This window comes from Macrosteles quadrilineatus, unplaced genomic scaffold (genome assembly GCF_028750875.1).
Source record: "Macrosteles quadrilineatus isolate MER2022 unplaced genomic scaffold, UCM_ALF_1.0 Scaffold_1__1_contigs__length_201487025, whole genome shotgun sequence".
NCBI lineage: Eukaryota > Metazoa > Arthropoda > Insecta > Hemiptera > Cicadellidae > Macrosteles > Macrosteles quadrilineatus.
In genome coordinates, this window is record NW_026542594.1 from 27,243,559 (window position 1) to 27,262,220 (window position 18,662).

Sequence of the window (18,662 nt, forward strand, 5' to 3'; positions counted from 1 at the left end):
TCATATCAGCTGTTGTATCCTTTCAATAACTGAACTAAAAACTTGACTTGAATGTTAATACTACTTGATTAATTGTTTATATTTGACTGTATATAGTTCATATGTTATTAAATAAATATTTTATTAAATGTCCTTAGTTGAATTACTAAATATTTAACATACCGGCCCCCCCTGAACCCCTGGGTTCTGAAAACAACACAAAAAATGAGAAAATCAATAAAAAAGGGGGGTGGTAACTCCTCTTCACTATTCCATAGGAAGGACAGACACCTTTGTCACAGGACGAGAGAGGTGTCCACTTGCGGTCTTCAGGTGCACGACCCGTACTATTCCATCAGTACCAGGTGAAACGGAGAGAACTCGTCCAAGCTTCCAGGAGAGTGGAGGCAAGTTGTCTTCATGAATGACAACCAAGTCATTGACTTCAATATTCTTCTTGGGGTTGACCCATTTATTTCTCTCTTGAAGAGTGTACAGATACTCTTTCTGCCAGCGAGCCCAGATATGTTGACTGAACTGTTGGACTAACTGCCAGCGTTTTAATCGGTTGATAGGAATGCTACGCAAGTCAGGTTCAAGAGGTGTCATAAGAGGACCACCAACTAAAAAATGACCTGGCGTCAAAGCTTCTAGGTCCGAGGGATCAGAAGAAAGAGGAGTTATAGGCCTAGAGTTCATCATTCCTTCAATACGGGTGATTAAAGTCGAAAACTCTTCCAGTGACAGGGTCTGTTGTCCAATGACTCTTATTAGGTGAAATTTCACACTTTTGACGGCCCTCTCCCAAAGGCCTCCCTGATGAGGTGCATGTGGAGGTAAGAAGTGAAATTTAATATTGAAATTCTCAGCGTAGCATTGTACTGTGGAATCCTTGATTAAATTTTCAAAGTTGCGTCTGAGTTTTTCGGATGCACCTGTGAAATTTGTAGCATTGTCACAGTGAATATCTGAAACGATTCCTCGTCTGGAGACAAATCTGGTAAGAGCGGCTAAATAGGCATCCGCTGTTAGGTCGGTTACTACTTCTATGTGTACCGCCTTAGTAGAGAAGCAAATAAATATACAAATATAAACCTTGATAGGTTGAACTCGTCTTAGTAGATGTTGCTTCACAAAGAAGTGTCCTGCATAATCTACACCAGATATGGAAAATGGCCTTGAAGGTGTAACTCGATTCATAGGTAATTCCCCCATGAGTGGAGAAGAATGAGGAGGTTTACATCTGAAACATTTTATGCATTTAAAGATCCTAGATCTTATTAAGCTTCTAGCACTGAGAATCCAGTACTTGTTTGCCAGCATAGCCTGAGTTAGAGTTGGACCAGAGTGCAAATATAAGACATGATGGTGGTCAATCAAAATATCAACTAACCTATGACCTTTAGGTAGCAAGACGGGGTGTTTGTGATCTTCAGAGATATCAGCCTTGTTTATTCTTCCCCCTACTCGAATGAGGCCATCTTTATCCAGATAAGGAGCTAGGCGTCTAATGCGTACAGAGCAAGGTTTATTGGATTTCAAACATGAGATTTCTTCAGAAAAATATTCTCGTTGAACCAATTTACAAATCAGGTTATGAGCCTCTTTTATCTCCTGAGAAGTTAAATTCCCAATTTGTTTAACTTTATTTCTGGTGTTATGAATGAAGCGCAGCAGGTATGCGGAAACATGAAGTAGTGTTGTCCAAGATGAGAAGCGAGTGAGGAGAGAAAATGGTTCATCCGGAACAGCAGAGAGAGTGTTAACTGTGAGAATCTTAGTTTCAGGGATAGACTCTTCAGGTAAAGATTTACAGACAGACTTTGGCCAATTTTCTTCAGAGTTACACAACCAGACAGGTCCATTCCACCAAAGTGTGTGGTTAATCAAATCTTGTGGGGCGGTACCCCTTGACCCAACATCCGCTGGATTTTCTAGTGATGAAATATGTTGCCAAAATGAAGGTGGGATATTTTCCTGTATTTCTGCAACTCGATTTGACACATAAACCTTGAGTCGATAAGAGGGCATGCCAATCCATGAAAGCACGATTGTGGAATCGCACCAAGCTGTGTATGAACTAATCTTGCAGTGAGGTGAGAGAAGTTGTATACAGTAATTTAGGAGCTTAGACATCAGGTGTGCTCCGCAGAGCTCCAAGCGAGGTATGGAAATACGCTTCAGAGGTGCGACTCTTGACTTCGCTATCAGAAGATAAGTCGATATAATTCCTTGTGAATTTACAACTCTCAGGTAAACACAACTACAATATCCTGCTTCACTTGCATCAGAAAAAGCATGTAGCTGAATATCTTTAGCTGAAGAAAGTCCCACGTAGCGAGGTATCTTGAGCATTTCAATATATGGAAGTTCATTGGCGAACTTGTTCCAAACTGATATAACGCTGTCGTCTAGGGGTTCATCCCAATCGAGACCAAGTGTCCATAAGTATTGCATGAAGGATTTGGACCAGAAGGTTACAGGAGTTAACCATCCTGACGGGTCATAGATCTGTGATATCACACTTAAAACAATTCTTTTTGTAGGAGTTTCCTTAATATTTTGAGTTCCTACAGAATAAGAAAAAACATCTTCATTAGGAATCCATTTAAGTCCTAAAACACTATGAACTGGTTGTTCGGGAGCTCGAAAACCAATAGGTTTTTCTTTGTGATCTTCAGGGATCGACTGTAAGAGTAATGGATTATTCGAAGACCATTTTCTTAACTCGAAACCTCCTTTTTTGAGTAACTGAACCACATCATTTTTCAACAAAAGAGCGTTTTCTACGCAATTACTACCCAATAGGGCGTCATCGACATAAATCTGATCCTTTAGAGCAGTTGCGGCTAGAGGATGATTTTTTCCTTCATCAATAATGAGTTGTTGAATGACACGATTTGCCAAGTAGGGCGATGATGTGAGCCCATAAGTGACAGTCGCTAGCTGATAGATTTGAAGAGGCATTTTATCATTCTCTCTCCAGAAAATAAGTTGAAATATCTGATCAGATTCCTTTACAAGGACTTGTTGAAACATCTGCTTGATGTCGCATGAAAAAACAACCGCATGTCGGCGAAAGTTGAGAATGATGTCACATATGTTGTTGTGGAGTTTTGGTCCTTGATGAAGAATACTGTTGAGAGACAGAGATGTTGATGTAGGTGCTGATGCGTTGAATACTACCCTTAATTTTCCATCTTTAAAAATTCCATGATGTGGAAGGTAGTAATGAGGATTATTTTTAAGACGTGGTGACTGACAGAGTGTCATATGTCCCGAAGACAAGTAATCTCTCATAAAATCAACATAAGTTTCCTTGAAATCAGGATTAGAACGAAATTTATTCTCCAGAGACCAGAATAGGGATTTTGCCATTTTGCTCGAGTTGCCTAATGTTGACGGATCGTCTGAGAAAGGCAAAGAGACAATATATCTTCCTTCAGGAGTGCGAGAGTGCGTAGATACAAAATGTTTTTCACATTTTTCTTCGGCTAAGGATTGCTTGCTTGTAAGTGGGGGTTCCTCTACAGCCCAAAACTGTTGGATAGAGGTGTGAAGATCCAAACTTTTGGTGGTTAAGAGTGTGACTAAGCCATGAAATGAATTTTTGCAAGTTGAGGCAACAGGGGTCGATCCTAAGAGCGCATATCCAAAAATGGTGTCAATTGCTACAGGCATATTCTCACCAAGTGACAAAAACTGGCCTTTCACAGAGGAGGCAAAAAGGTCAGCTCCAATTAGAACATCAATAGGAGCGGGTTTATCAAAAGTAGGATCGGCTAACATTAAATGTTGCATCTGTGAGCGAACTTCAGGAGTGATCTTAGCTCGAGGTAAATCTGGAGTGATATTATCCAAAATGAAGACAGGGTGAGAGCTTGGCAATACATATCCACTAAGGGACTGGAGAGTGACATGAGTTAACCCTTTTGTTTTCACCTGAGCAGACGAGATGCCATTAATAAGCGTTTTATTAGCATGAGAGCGCTTAATCCCTAAAGACTGAGCACATCTTTGAGTAATGAAGGTAGACTGAGCAGCAGAATCTAAAACTCCCCTACAAACTAGGGTCTTACCTTCGCTTGATTTTACCACAATTAAAGCAGTGGCAAGAAGAACTGTGTTCTCTGTATTTGTCAAACCAACAAAACCAGATTCATTTTTATTTGAGTCAGAACTTGGAGCTCGTTTGTCTGTGTTACCTTTAGACACATTAGGAGAGGGATTATTTTCAGAATCCATAAAATGCAAAAGAGAGTGATGTTTTCTTTTACACGTAGAACATGTACGCCATGAATTGCATTCCTTTACCTTATGCTTATCGCCAAGACAGTTGGTGCACAAATTTTTGCCTTTAACAAAATTATACATTTCTTGTGAAGTCAATTTAAGAAAACCTTTGCATTGATAGATTTTGTGATCTGCACCTGCGCAAAATGTACAAACAGTGCGAGGAGTTGCAATAAGCGCCGATTTATTTGAGCGCTGAGGGGGTTTTACTTGAGTGTGGTGGCCTAAGGTACCCTTAAGAGATGATCCCACATTAGTAAGATTAGCTGCTTCAAGATTTACGCAGTGAGACTCAATGTACTTGGTTAACTCATCTAACTTAGGAGTTACAGAGTTATCACTTCGACTCTGTTCAAAATGATGGCGAAAATCAGAATCAAATTTTCTTAACAAGTGAGAGGTCAAAATTAAATTTTCCTGAGAAATTTCTTCATCTAGAGCTTTAAGTGCTTCAATGTTTTCATTTAAAACAGACAAAAACCTTCTAAGTTGCTTCACTGAGGGATTGTGAAGAACTGGTAAGTCTAACACATTGTTGACATGAAGAGAGATTAGTAATCTTGTATTCTGATACCTTTTAAGTAGAGATTCCCATGCAATAAAATAATTAGCATTAGTCATAGGGATGTTTTTAACAACTGAAAGTGCCTCTCCCTCAAGACAGCTTAACAAATAACTCATTTTTTCAACACCAGAAATACTATCATTTTTATGAATAGTATTTTCAAACAAATTTTTGAACGCCATCCACTTTTCATGTTGACCTGAGAAGGTACCAAGTTGAAGTTTAGGAAGCTGTACACTAACCTTAGTTGTAGCTACTTGGCTGATAGCTGCATTGGAATCATCCAGGTTTGGCTGGCTCGACTGGTTAGAGCTTGGGGAAGGTATCAAGTTCACACACAAAGAGTGAATAGACACATAGAGATCACTTATTTCATCTTGTAATGTTGAAATTGTAGTGATATTTTCACTTTCATCTAATTCCTCAGGTAAAGGCACAGTGCCGAACAACTTATTCACTAATTTGTCAAAATCATTATTTTTGGCTGTAGCGGTGGAATCCAAAAGAGTGAGCTTTGTTATAAGTTGAGGAGTGATAGGTTCCTTTTCGATAGCAAGCACTTTTGCTTCAATTGACTTAAGCCTGGCTAGCACAAGCTCAGATTGCTTCACAAAAGTTGAGAACCTCATTTTGAATAAGTCTTAAATTCAATAAAATTCCAAAATAAAAATAAATGCAGATTAAAATAAGTTTATAATGAGCAAAACTTATTTAAAGACAGCCAGGATTCATTGTATTAAATATTAATATTAGTCAACTTGAAATCAGAGAGAAATATTCAGCCATAGTATAGGCCTATAAAAAGTTTAAGTCCCAGAAAATATCTACCTGCAATTATTTCCAGATAATAAATTTGAAATTCAATAAAACATGTTATTTCAAACACAAACTGTAATTAAATGTTCAATCCGTATTAATAAACATTCTTCTGTCACTTTAATTTAAAAGTGTAAGCAAACAATTGAGGTTATGAAAACATAAACAAAGTCTTGCATAATGACATTTAAGTTTTCATTTCTATCCATCAGCAGCGCTAGTGTTGATCAGCTGTGAAGTTGGTATGACTTCCATGATTTTCTGAATATTCAGCAACAAGAGAGAAACTTGTTTCACATTACAGGGGGGAGAGAGGGGGGCAGACAGGATGCAGCCCGATAATGCACAATAGAGAATAGACAAACTATGCATGAAAATACAGGAGTTGTAGACAGTACAGTCTGAGAACAAAATTTTCTGTCTGGGACAACAAAACTTTATGTGTTATTTCACAAATTACTGCAACAATTTAATAAATTGATAATAATGTGATCAAAAATATTTAATCCTCTTGTTAATGATACTTAATGTTGATGACAGATTTATTCAATTAATTTATTCAGTTCAAATGAATACAAAACTTAATAGTCACAGTAGATTATTTTCCATAGGCTGGGAAACATCCGGCTCGAAGGACCATGTTATGTATGGTATTAAGAGGTAAAATTGTGAGAAATACCTTTAGATCCTAAAACTGAAGATCCATTAGGGTTTTGGTAGAACAGGAACAAGATGAGCAGAGAAGCGATGGCTCTGGCCAGAGTGACGAGAATCGAAGGACCACAGATGAAAGATGATGTTGAGAAATGACTATTGTTGTGTAGTATGTAATTCTTCACTGATTTAAATTAAAACTCTTCTTCATTAATAAAAAGAAAGCAATTCACTACTCATGAATATTCTGGACTGTACACGAAAATTTACAACACATTTACTTTAAATAAAAATATCTTCTTGGATCCTAGCTTGACACTTGGTACTATAAATTTGGAATCCATATTTAAATGAGAAATGATGAAATAATGCACTTGGAGCGGTAAGAGAGAAATAGAGATTAAAATATTTAATATGAACTAAACCAAAAGGTAAGCACTGTGTACTGTGAGAGAGGTGAGTCTAAACTGCACTGACTAGTACGAAGTGCTGTAGTGAACTTTGGACAGTGATGTCATCATATCAGCTGTTGTATCCTTTCAATAACTGAACTAAAAACTTGACTTGAATGTTAATACTACTTGATTAATTGTTTATATTTGACTGTATATAGTTCATATGTTATTAAATAAATATTTTATTAAATGTCCTTAGTTGAATTACTAAATATTTAACAGTCCCTATATTTAAATGCTAATACTATTTAATATTAACTACTATATTTAACCTATGCTCATGGATTTATACAACTAGCCACGGTATAGTTATATTTATGGTTATCAAATTATTCAATATATCAATTACGTTAGAATTTCCCAACATTTTGCCATTTGATAGTTTTAAACAATTATTTTAGTTTTTAAATAGGTGATTGTGTTAAACTAAAGTATTCAGCTGCAGTAGCCATGACACAGGAGGTATGCTTGTTTGAGTGATACACCATCGACGATTGCTAAATTGAAGTCAACACATATGATACGCTTGTGTTCTGCATATTGATTGTAATGGCTGATTGGACAAGGCTTCCATTGTATTGAGCACTACCATAGGGTGATAAAGTTATAGCTCAGACGGTATTATAAACTCAATAAACAACACATAATTTACTGTAAAATACCCCCGTCGCAGCAAATCAGCAGACTAAGCGAAATTTCATTTCCTGATTTGATTTACACTTAAATATTTCCTTAATTAGGAAGGTATTATGGTGTGTTTTGGTTAGCTTGGAATAGAATAGTTAAAATTACCATATTTGATCGAAATGCATTCATAAGAAAGCTATTTATATAAGTTTAATTATCATCATATTACCATCATATTAAAACGTGACAGGGTTTTTTATTTCACGATTCTGAATCAACCACTTGACGGATCTTCATGAATTTTGAAGATTAAAGAAAGATAATTTTCCATAGTTTTGAAAATTCATCTTTCTTTAATCTTGTTCGATTAAAGACAGGTAAGTTTCAAAACTATGGAATGTTTAAGCCATAATTTTAGTTTAGGGTTTCAGTTTTTTAGAAATTAAGTTTTAAAATTCAAAAGGTCTTGCAGCCAACCCAGCCAATCACTAGTTGAATACAACTACTAATTTATGATTTGAAATGTTGATAAATTTACACCTACACCTTGAAGGGCGATTTACCTACTCAAACAGGCTACAATTATCAAAAAGTAGTATATTTACAATCAATTTTCATAAACTGGTTCATCTCTTGTTTACAATCTGACTGTGGATAAACGTTCACTGAGGCATCAGCTGTTACATTTTATTCTATATTCACACCAGTATACAGAAAGTTGATCAGCATCACTAAATCTTTTGAAGTGAACTGTAGAAATAAATAAAACAAAAAAAGGGGGAATCCCTAAAACGAACTTTTAGGTAACATTCGTCACTCCGCTAGATGATACCTCAATCGTAAACATTGGTAAAGAAGGACAGCTTAAAAGGGATGTAACAGCGAAACCCCGGAGGTCATTCTACTATGGACATATGAATTGGAACGGAAGGTGGTTTCGGCCTCTGGGGACATCAGAATGAAATGTAAATCCGTTCAGGGTCCAGGTCTTACAATGAGACCTACGATAATGTATTATCTTGTATGGAAAATTCACTAAAAGCATAGATTAAAGGAGTGTCTACTCATTTAATCTATGCTTAAAGTGACGTGCCCAAAAATCACACCTTCCTAAAAGCTCGACAGTTTATTTTTATTTTACTGTAGGACTACTATTTTCCTGTTACATAAAGAATATGTAAACCATAAGTTAGAAGACAGTTGTGCCTTGTTTATACACTCATTTAATGCTTATACTTAAAATAATAATAACTTAAGCATATAGGGTTTGGCAACCTTAAGAAATTGAAAACTAACAGTCGTGGATGAGTATAATTCTGTTAAAATATAGGTTATAGACTCCTGATATAATCTTATATCTTACATCTAATTTTATAATATATATAAAATAAGGTAAATCGTGAAAAATCGTTGAAACATGTAGCCTATAGAAGATTAAAACGTGATTCAATGAATGATCTAACGTGCCATGGATTAAACATCAATTTGTTAAATAAGCAATGTGATGATTCTGCTTCAATTGAGAGGATTCCCCGTTTCATTTCTAGACTATTTCCGACGCCAACCATTGAAGACCCCTCCAAACCCTCCCTAACCTTTACATTACTATCGTGATAGGTTTGATAGTTTTAGTTTACACAAATTTTAATTGACAGTAATTGTGATCCAAATACTAAAAAAAAAAAAAACACCTCAACTTGTATATGAGTTAATCTTTTGTATAGTTACAAGTATTGAATGTAAATAAAATTACGTAAATCTTAATAAAAAAAACATTAAAATATTCGAAAAAAAACTAATTTAACACTAAACATTGTTGAATTGAAATGGAATTTTATTGTATTTTTAGTTGTGGTTTAAATCTAGTTTTGAAATTAAACTCAAATGATGAAATACATATCATCACAAGAATTGGATATGTTTTCATTTAGTTACAGGAAACCGCCATCAAAGGCAATTAATTGATCTCATGAATCTTTATTTATCGCCCAAACACTATAGTTTATCCTTTCGTCTTAAATCTTCACTCCTGCGTGGGTCTTGTTTAAACATTTTTTGAGTATTGACATATTGGTTCTGTTTCACGACCTATTGGTTGTTACAAGGTGGAGCTAAGTTACGATGTACATATTTCACGACAGCCAGGAAAAGTGTACAGTCACGCCACCCTGCAACGTTGTAGAGCTGTGTTTGACATCATAGTGATAGTTACAAGGCAGCACTCAGGTAGAGTTTACAATGTACATATATCACGACAGCCAGGTTAAGTGTTTAGTCTCGCCACCCTGCAACGTTGTAGAGCTGTGTTTGACATCATAGTGATATTTACAAGGCAGCACTCAGGTAGAGTTTACAATGTACATATATCACGACAGCCAGGTTAAGTGTTTAGTCTCGCCACCCTGCAACGTTGTAGAGCTGTGTTTGACATCATAGTGATAGTTACAAGGCAGCACTCAGGTAGAGTTTACGATGTACATATTTCACGACAGCCAGGTTAAGTGTCCAGTCACGCCACACTGCAAAGTTGTTGAGCTTTGTTGGATATCGTAGTGATAGTTACAAGGCAGCACTCAGGTAGAGTTTACGATGTACATATATCACGACAGCCAGGTTAAGTGTTTAGTCTCGCCACCCTGCAACGTTGTAGAGCTGTGTTTGACATCATAGTGATAGTTACAAGGCAGCACTCAGGTAGAGTTTACAATGTACATATATCACGACAGCCAGGTTAAGTGTTTAGTCTCGCCACCCTGCAACGTTGTAGAGCTGTGTTTGACATCATAGTGATAGTTACAAGGCAGCACTCAGGTAGAGTTTACAATGTACATATATCACGACAGCCAGGTTAAGTGTCCAGTCACGCCACACTGCAAAGTTGTTGAGCTTTGTTGGATATCGTAGTGATAGTTACAAGGCAGCACTCAGGTAGAGTTTACGATATACATATTTCACGACAGCCAGGTTAAGTGTCCAGTCACGCCACCCTGCAACGTTGTTGAGCTGTGTTGGACATCGTAGTGATAGTTACAAGGCAGCACTCAGGTAGAGTTTACGATGTACATATTTCACGACAGCCAGGTTAAGTGTCCAGTCACGCCACCCTGCAACGTTGTTGAGCTTTGTTGGATATCGTAGTGATAGTTACAAGGCAGCACTCGGGTAGAGTTTACGATGTACATATTTCACGACAGCCAGGTTAAGTGTCCATTCACGCCACACTGCAACGTTGTTGAGCTTTGTTGGATATCGTAGTGATAGTTACAAGGCAGCACTCAGGTAGAGTTTACAATGTACATATTTCACGACAGCCAGGTTAAGTGTCCAGTCACGCCACCCTGCAACGTTGTTGAGCTGGGTTGGACATCGTAGTGATAATTACAAGGCAGCACTCAGGTAGAGTTTACGATGTACATATTTCACGACAGCCAGGTTAAGTGTCCATTCACGCCACACTGCAACGTCGTTGAGCTGTGTTGGAAATCGTAGTGATAGTTACAAGGCAGCACTCAGGTAGAGTTTACGATGTACATATTTCACGACAGCCAGGTTAAGTGTCTAGCCTCGCCACCCTGCAAAGTTGTTGAGCTGTGTTGGACATCGTAGTGATATTTACAAGGCAGCACTCAGGTAGAGTTTACGATGTACATATTTCACGACAGCCAGGTTAAGTGTCTAGTCTCGCCACCCTGCAAAGTTGTTGAGCTGTGTTGGACATCGTAGTGATATTTACAAGGCAGCACTCAGGTAGAGTTTACGATGTACATATTTCACGACAGCCAGGTTAAGTGTCTAGTCTCGCCACCCTGCAAAGTTGTTGAGCTGTGTTGGACATCGTAGTGATAGTTACAAGGCAGCACTCAGGTAGAGTTTACAATGTACATATTTCACGACAGCCAGGTTAAGTGTCCATTCACGCCACACTGCAACGTTGTTGAGCTGTGTTGGACATCGTAGTGATAGTTACAAGGCAGCATTCAGGTAGAGTTTACGATGTACATATTTCACAACAGCCAGGTTAAGTGTCTAGTCTCGCCACCCTGCAAAGTTGTTGAGCTGTGTTGGACATCGTAGTGATAGTTACAAGGCAGCACTCAGGTAGAGTTTACGATGTACATATTTCACGACAGCCAGGTTAAGTGTCTAGTCTCGCCACCCTGCAAAGTTGTTGAGCTGTGTTGGACATCGTAGTGATATTTACAAGGCAGCACTCAGGTAGAGTTTACGATGTACATATTTCACGACAGCCAGGTCAAGTGTCCTGTCACGCTACCCTGCAACGTTGCAACGTATAAACACAAGTCACAAGTCTTTTGTTTTATTTATCTTTGCTATAAACTAACATAGTCAACCAACATAGTCAACCCGTAAGGCCAACAAAAAAATGTAGACTTTCAATTTCATTGTTTTTAGGCAAGAAATAAATTATTTACAGCATTTGAAAGAAATCGTCCAAGCTATTTTCGAGATCAGCGCTAGCAAGCATACAATTAAACATACAAGTAAACATTGCTCGTATAAGAATATAGGAGAAAATAACATAGCCTAATAAATACATGAATCTTCCTGCAGTGCAGAGTGGTTAAGAATTTTAATTAAAATAGAAAAGACTCTAGCGTGAGGTTTTAATTAAAGCTAGAGTGTTCACTCTCAGGTCTATTAGCTTCTCTCAGCTACCTGCGTGGGTTTCTCTAACCTCTAACCCCTGACGAGATGTTTTATGAATTCAGATTACTCAGCTTGATAAACACAGCAAGCTAACCTGTTTTATGTTAATATTATGATACATCTAAAACTAAAATAATTCTGGACATGCTGGACAAGTGATTTTTACTGTGGTTATAAAAGTTACTAATAAATGTATTTAAATTTATGATTTTTATAGTTTAAAATATTTAGGTAATTAGGTATACAGTAGTAAATTTTAGCAGAAGAAAAAAACATGTTGTTCAACATGTTGAACAATTTCAAATTTTGAACCACATATTTTTTTACTTAATATGAATGATCTACAATTATCAAGATCACAACATTTAAATGATGATATTTGTTGAAATTCAATTGTATACTTATATTACTAAATCGGTAGCTCAGTGGTAAAAGTGCTCGCCTAACAATCACTCAGCCATACACGACATAAAAAACCAAGCTGGTTGGTTTTTTGTGGGATTTGTTTGATGTGGTTATAAGTTTATTTTTTAGGTCGCCGGTTCGATCCGGAGAAAGATAGTAGCTTTTTGATAGTTCGAAAGTGGTCCCACCTCTCCCTCCCTCTGTTATTGAAATGAATTTAATTGGGCTTTAAATAAAATGACCTTGACTGATGAAAGGGCTGATCTTAAAGTCAGTAACAAAGCTACACGGATCATCTTACACAATTAATTCTAAATTCATTCTTTACTCATATTTGGGTTAAAATACGCACCTAGTTGACGTTCCCATTACAACTGATTCACACTTCATTATGTTAGATAAACGCAATTCGACTTATTCGCAAGTATTCGACTTACTTACATGGATATATCTATTACAATACAGCCCTTAACATTTGTAATGCTAATAAACTGTTAGTTTATTAAGCATGTATTCAAGTAGCTTACATTTTAATTTATTCATTTATTAATTTATTTATTTGTTTACGGATGCACCATTTTTACATGAAAAATACAATAAACTTACATACAGAAGCAGAAAAAAAATCACAGGCCAGTACAAAAGTAGTGAAAAAAACTGGAAAACAAGACTTCAATAACAAGACTTAAAAAGATAAATAACAACTATAAATAACAAAATATAAATAACTAACTATGAATAACAAACTATAGGTAACAACTATAAATAACAAACTATCAGAACACGTTGACAAAACAAGAGATTCGAAAAACAAAACCAGTATAGAAACAATACAATGATGCAATGCAGTGCCGAGTGAAACTTCAGTAAAGAGGCAGAACAAACTTCATAAAAAACAGATAAAACTTGCAGAAAAATAACAAAATGATAAACTCTGTACAAGAACAAGATATAACAATAACAATAACAACAGGATAGACTATATTAACAGAAATAAATAACAATGCAATAAATAGAAAATTTGGAAACATGCAAATATTGATGCAGGAGTTCAGGATAGAGTAGGAGTTCAGGATGGAGTAGTACAATTTCAGATTTGGCAAATATAGTATTATGTATTTGCTATAAATCAGAAGTGTTACGTAGGTACTTATTTAAATCAAACACAGATTCCACCATTGAAAGGGAAGCACCAATTGTTTACAAATTTCCAAGAAAGGTAATTCTGTTGAGTGGTCTTTTTCTGACATGTAACATATTAAGTTAAATTACTGTTTTTTTTTCTGTTCAGCTAGACAAGATGAAACTAGCCTAGGTAAAAGGCATTTAGGTCAAAGGAAATTTTAAGGGCTACAGACTTCTCCGGTGCTAATAATAAACAAAGGTTTTTTATGCATTTCAATTTGATCCTTTACTGATTCTCTATGATATTTAATGAATGAATTTAGTACAAAATATAAACAACGCAATCAATTATATAAATTGTAATATTGCGAATTTTTTATTGAAACATATGTTTGAGTTTTGGTTTATTTACATTGCGCATGACTAGGATTTCTATTCCTTAAATTGAAGCAAAATATCGAACTTCTTCAGTAAAGGATGATATTAGATTCAAATCATCTATTGATTGATTGATTGATTGATAATTGTCAAAACAAAAATAGTTTAAATGGAAATACAGATAGCTTTGACTATTGACAGGACTTTAAAAATCAACGATTCGCATTAAGAGTAGATTGCTTATAAGTAGATATACGTATAGGTTCTTAAAAAAATCATTAAAAACTGGAAAATATTTTAATTCTTAGTAATTTAATGTGAAAGGCAATTGGTCAAAGTACGTATAAGAATCCTATATTGGTCGGCTAATATATGATTCGCAAAGGTGTATAATCAAATGACTTTTTGACACAATTTTACCTATCATTTAAATTCCACTAAACATGATCAGAAAGTCTCTCAGGGAACGAAACAATTCATGTGTTTCAAAAGGGTGGGTGTGGGAGTCATCAACGCCAAAATACACGCAAAGCTCTCAACAGCATAATTATGTGTATGGGCCACATCAGAGACGGAGTATTTACATTGCAAATATGGAGCTTTTACATCACAATATTCAGATAATATTTAGCATTCACCAGACGTTCATTCTGCAAACGTCATTGTTATGATTTGGATGGGATTGGAAAACAGTTTTAAATATATACGAGAACACCTGAGCTGAATTAATTGTTACTATTCACCGATGTACATTAAAATGTGACGATTGTATTGCTGGTCTTTTGTGGTAACGTATATCATGTTATATTTAATTTGATTGCATTTAACTGGCAATGAGGATATTTTAAAATTTTCTTTAAATCTTTGTGTAAAGAAACTTACTTGTTTACCCGATTTAAAATGTAGCAGGTTCGGTTCTAAATTAACGCATGCCGCATTATTTAACTGTAGATTTGATTGTGCCGAATACCCATTGATTTATAATACATATAGTTAGTGAGGTGGTAACTCTAACATAGATAGTTGACATTATAAATGCTTTATAATATTACAAAAAGACAGAATATTACAAGTCCAGTTGTTCAAGCTATGAATGAAAATTGGATCAAACATTTTAAATTTTAATATTGTTGCTGCATGATGTAACCGTGTTGCTTTTAAAAAATATATTACAGACTAACGTTTAACAAAATGACCCAAATTCTGTACTTTACCTAGAAAGTAAAAATAAAACCCTATCCAGTAGTGGTTAGATTGAGTAGTTTTGGTTAAATTCAACCAATAATTACCATGCACAATCTTAAGTGAAATCATTGAATATTTTATGACTAATTATGACGACAACACTCAAAAATCAAAAAGCTTTCAAAAATCATGTGCATCAAGTTTACATCTTAAAACAAATGTGTAGTTTTGTCACCTATTTAACTGACCAGCTGTTTTGAGTTCCGCATCCCCAAAAATCATTAAAAGTTTAATGACTTTTATTAAATCATTAAACTTTTTGGTAAGTTGGAATAAATTGTAACTTATAAAAATATTTTGTAAACTATTTTAAATTAGTATTTCAAACCAGGTTCTTGACTTTTAAATTGGAAAAAGTCCCCAACTGACTTGACAACACAAATCTCCTTAAGCAAACAATGCTGAACCTTGTTGACGGTGGAAATCGCGTAGAGGAACATTCGCTAAAACAATCCTGTTTCCCCAACCGATGATTGAAAAACAAATCCTACCATTTACATCTGTTTGCGTGTGTCTCTACGTCGCAAGTCATTATTAATATTATTTACCTGCGTTTAAGACAAAAAGACAGAATATTACAAGTCCAGTTGTTCAAGCTATGAATGAAAATTGGATCAAACATTTTAAATTTTAATATTGTTGCTGCATGATGTAACCGTGTTGCTTTTAAAAAATATATTACAGACTAACGTTTAACAAAATGACCCAAATTCTGTACTTTACCTAGAAAGTAAAAATAAAACCCTATCCAGTAGTGGTTAGATTGAGTAGTTTTGGTTAAATTCAACCAATAATTACCATGCACAATCTTAAGTGAAATCATTGAATATTTTATGACTAATTATGACGACAACACTCAAAAATCAAAAAGCTTTCAAAAATCATGTGCATCAAGTTTACATCTTAAAACAAATGTGTAGTTTTGTCACCTATTTAACTGACCAGCTGTTTTGAGTTCCGCATCCCCAAAAATCATTAAAAGTTTAATGACTTTTATTAAATCATTAAACTTTTTGGTAAGTTGGAATAAATTGTAACTTATAAAAATATTTTGTAAACTATTTTAAATTAGTATTTCAAACCAGGTTCTTGACTTTTAAATTGGAAAAAGTCCCCAACTGACTTGACAACACAAATCTCCTTAAGCAAACAATGCTGAACCTTGTTGACGGTGGAAATCGCGTAGAGGAACATTCGCTAAAACAATCCTGTTTCCCCAACCGATGATTGAAAAACAAATCCTACCATTTACATCTGTTTGCGTGTGTCTCTACGTCGCAAGTCATTATTAATATTATTTACCTGCGTTTAAGCTATTATCTCGTTAAATGCATCTTAATGGATGAAACACATTTTTAACCCATATTGTATAATTAATTTTTCCTTGGACGCGAGGCTATAGCTCGATTGTTTTACTTGACCTAGGGGTTGCGGCATCACCAATTAGTTAAAATCGATTGATGATTTGGCGGGATTTGAACCCAGGGCCTCGTGCTCTACCACTATACCAGCTCGCTCCCCACTTAGATTGGATGATTGACAATAGATTGATTACTGTGTTGCCGTGTTGTTGCTTGTACAATAACAGATATTCCAGAACTATTATGGAGTTTATATTAAACTTTTAACGTAGTAGACCCAGTATAAGAGATACATTGATCGGTTAAAGTAAAATCTCTTTGATTAAAAGTTGGACTTTTTTCTTTTTTACACGTTTTTTTGTAATTAATTATATTCTAATAATTTGCCACCCTATATTAAGGGTTAAGTGTTACATTGATATGATCACAGAGGCTAATCCAGGATTTGTGTGTTATAATAGGATATTAAATAATCCCTATACCTCTGTAATGCTGAGCCCTTTATACCGCGAGTTATTTAGTTATTTATTACCCTAAAAATTCAAATCAAGAAAAATTAACCCGTTATAATAGTTTTCAAATGTGAAACACACGGTGAAATAACCCACGAATGCCAGTCTCATTATTACACTTGAATAACAGGTAAACATTTTAGGTTCTCTTCTTTGCATTCCTTTTAAGAGTTTCAGATCAAGAAGACAACAACAAAAACACAATCTTTCACCTCATATTCTATCCACGGATTAAAGATTATAGAAGAGGCCTGTAGAGGTAATTTATATTTTTTTCGCAACAAAATTTAGACTGTATACATGGTTAAATTATGATTGGTGTTTTGTGTGCTTAATTTGATCCACAATAAGTTTAGGTTGTAGATTATCTAAATAAACAATGTAAGAATGTAACAACTCTCCGGCATGTTGCCATAGAGTAAACACGCTTTCCGATGTCTTTGATCTTACCTTTTGATCCTTGTGTCCACAAACAACTAAGTTGAAAGAGGCTAAAGTAAAAAAAGTAATTGATTGCTGCGTTCAATGTCAATATGCAGCCATAGAGGTTACCAAGTTAGGCAAGAACTTGTTTTCAAAATGTCTTATAATATATTAAAAATGCTGTAAAGTGAAATTGAATTGAATTGTAAAATAAAGATAGAAAATATCTAGTACATGTTTATTGAAAGTAGCAGTGGACTGTAATAATTATAAGTTTGTTTTTAAAATATGTATAAACAAACAAAACATATGATTTGAATCACACATTGATAAATATAGTCTTTTTGAGAAATAATTGTATATAGGCTATGTAAATTATGTGTTTTTACACATTCTGGCCCCTTGAAATATGAAATTTTGTTATTTCAATCCATTTCTTGACCTGGTAAAGGACACAGTTTTGAAATAGATCTTTTTATCAGTCCATCCTTTGTTTGTAATGTAGCAACTCGCACAAAATTGTCTTTTCCTGGATGCACTGCGATCACTCGCCCAATTTTCCAAGTACAAGGTACAAGGTGGTAAATTGTCGTCTTGAATAAGCATTATATCATCAATTTTTATATTAGGTCTTGATGTATTCCACCTTGACATTTTCTGCAGTTGGTTCAGATATTCCTTGCACCAGCGGTTCCAAAAATGCTGCGAGAGTTGTTGAACATGTTGCCATCGAGAAAGTCTATTTAATTTCAGATCTTTAAGATTAGGTTCCGGAACACTGGTGAAAGAAGTTCCAATTAGGAAATGAGCAGGTGTTAAGGGAGTAAGATCATTTGGATCGCTAGATAAAGGTGTTAAAGGGCGTGAATTGACACAAGCTTCTATTTGTACTAATAAAGTGTACATTTCATTGAAAGTTAATTTTGTATTTTGAACTACTCGCTTAAGGTGGTATTTCACTAACCGCACTCCAGCTTCCCATAGCCCTCCGAAATTTGGTGAATGAGGGGGGATGAAACTCCAAGTGATCCCTTGTGTAGCTAAAGTTGACAGGACTTGGCTGTTGTGATCATCTGAACACCACAAATGTTTCAACTCTTGTAGTTCCTTGTCCGCACCAACAAATGTTTTAGCATTATCCGAGTAAATTTTGTAT

The 18,662-nt window shown here is 35.3% G+C and overlaps 1 protein-coding gene across 1 annotated transcript; it reads right to left on the reverse strand.

Moving 5' to 3' along the window:
• Positions 1-246: 246 nt before the first annotated feature.
• Positions 247-5,466, reverse strand: LOC128995499 (uncharacterized). Its single transcript, XM_054420519.1, has 4 exons — positions 5,080-5,466; positions 4,506-4,620; positions 1,373-4,184; positions 247-1,222 (listed from the first exon to the last, which is right to left on the reverse strand). The coding sequence occupies exons 1-4, from the start codon at positions 5,464-5,466 to the stop codon at positions 247-249; spliced, it is 4,290 nt and encodes a 1,429-aa protein (XP_054276494.1).
• Positions 5,467-18,662: the final 13,196 nt, after the last annotated feature.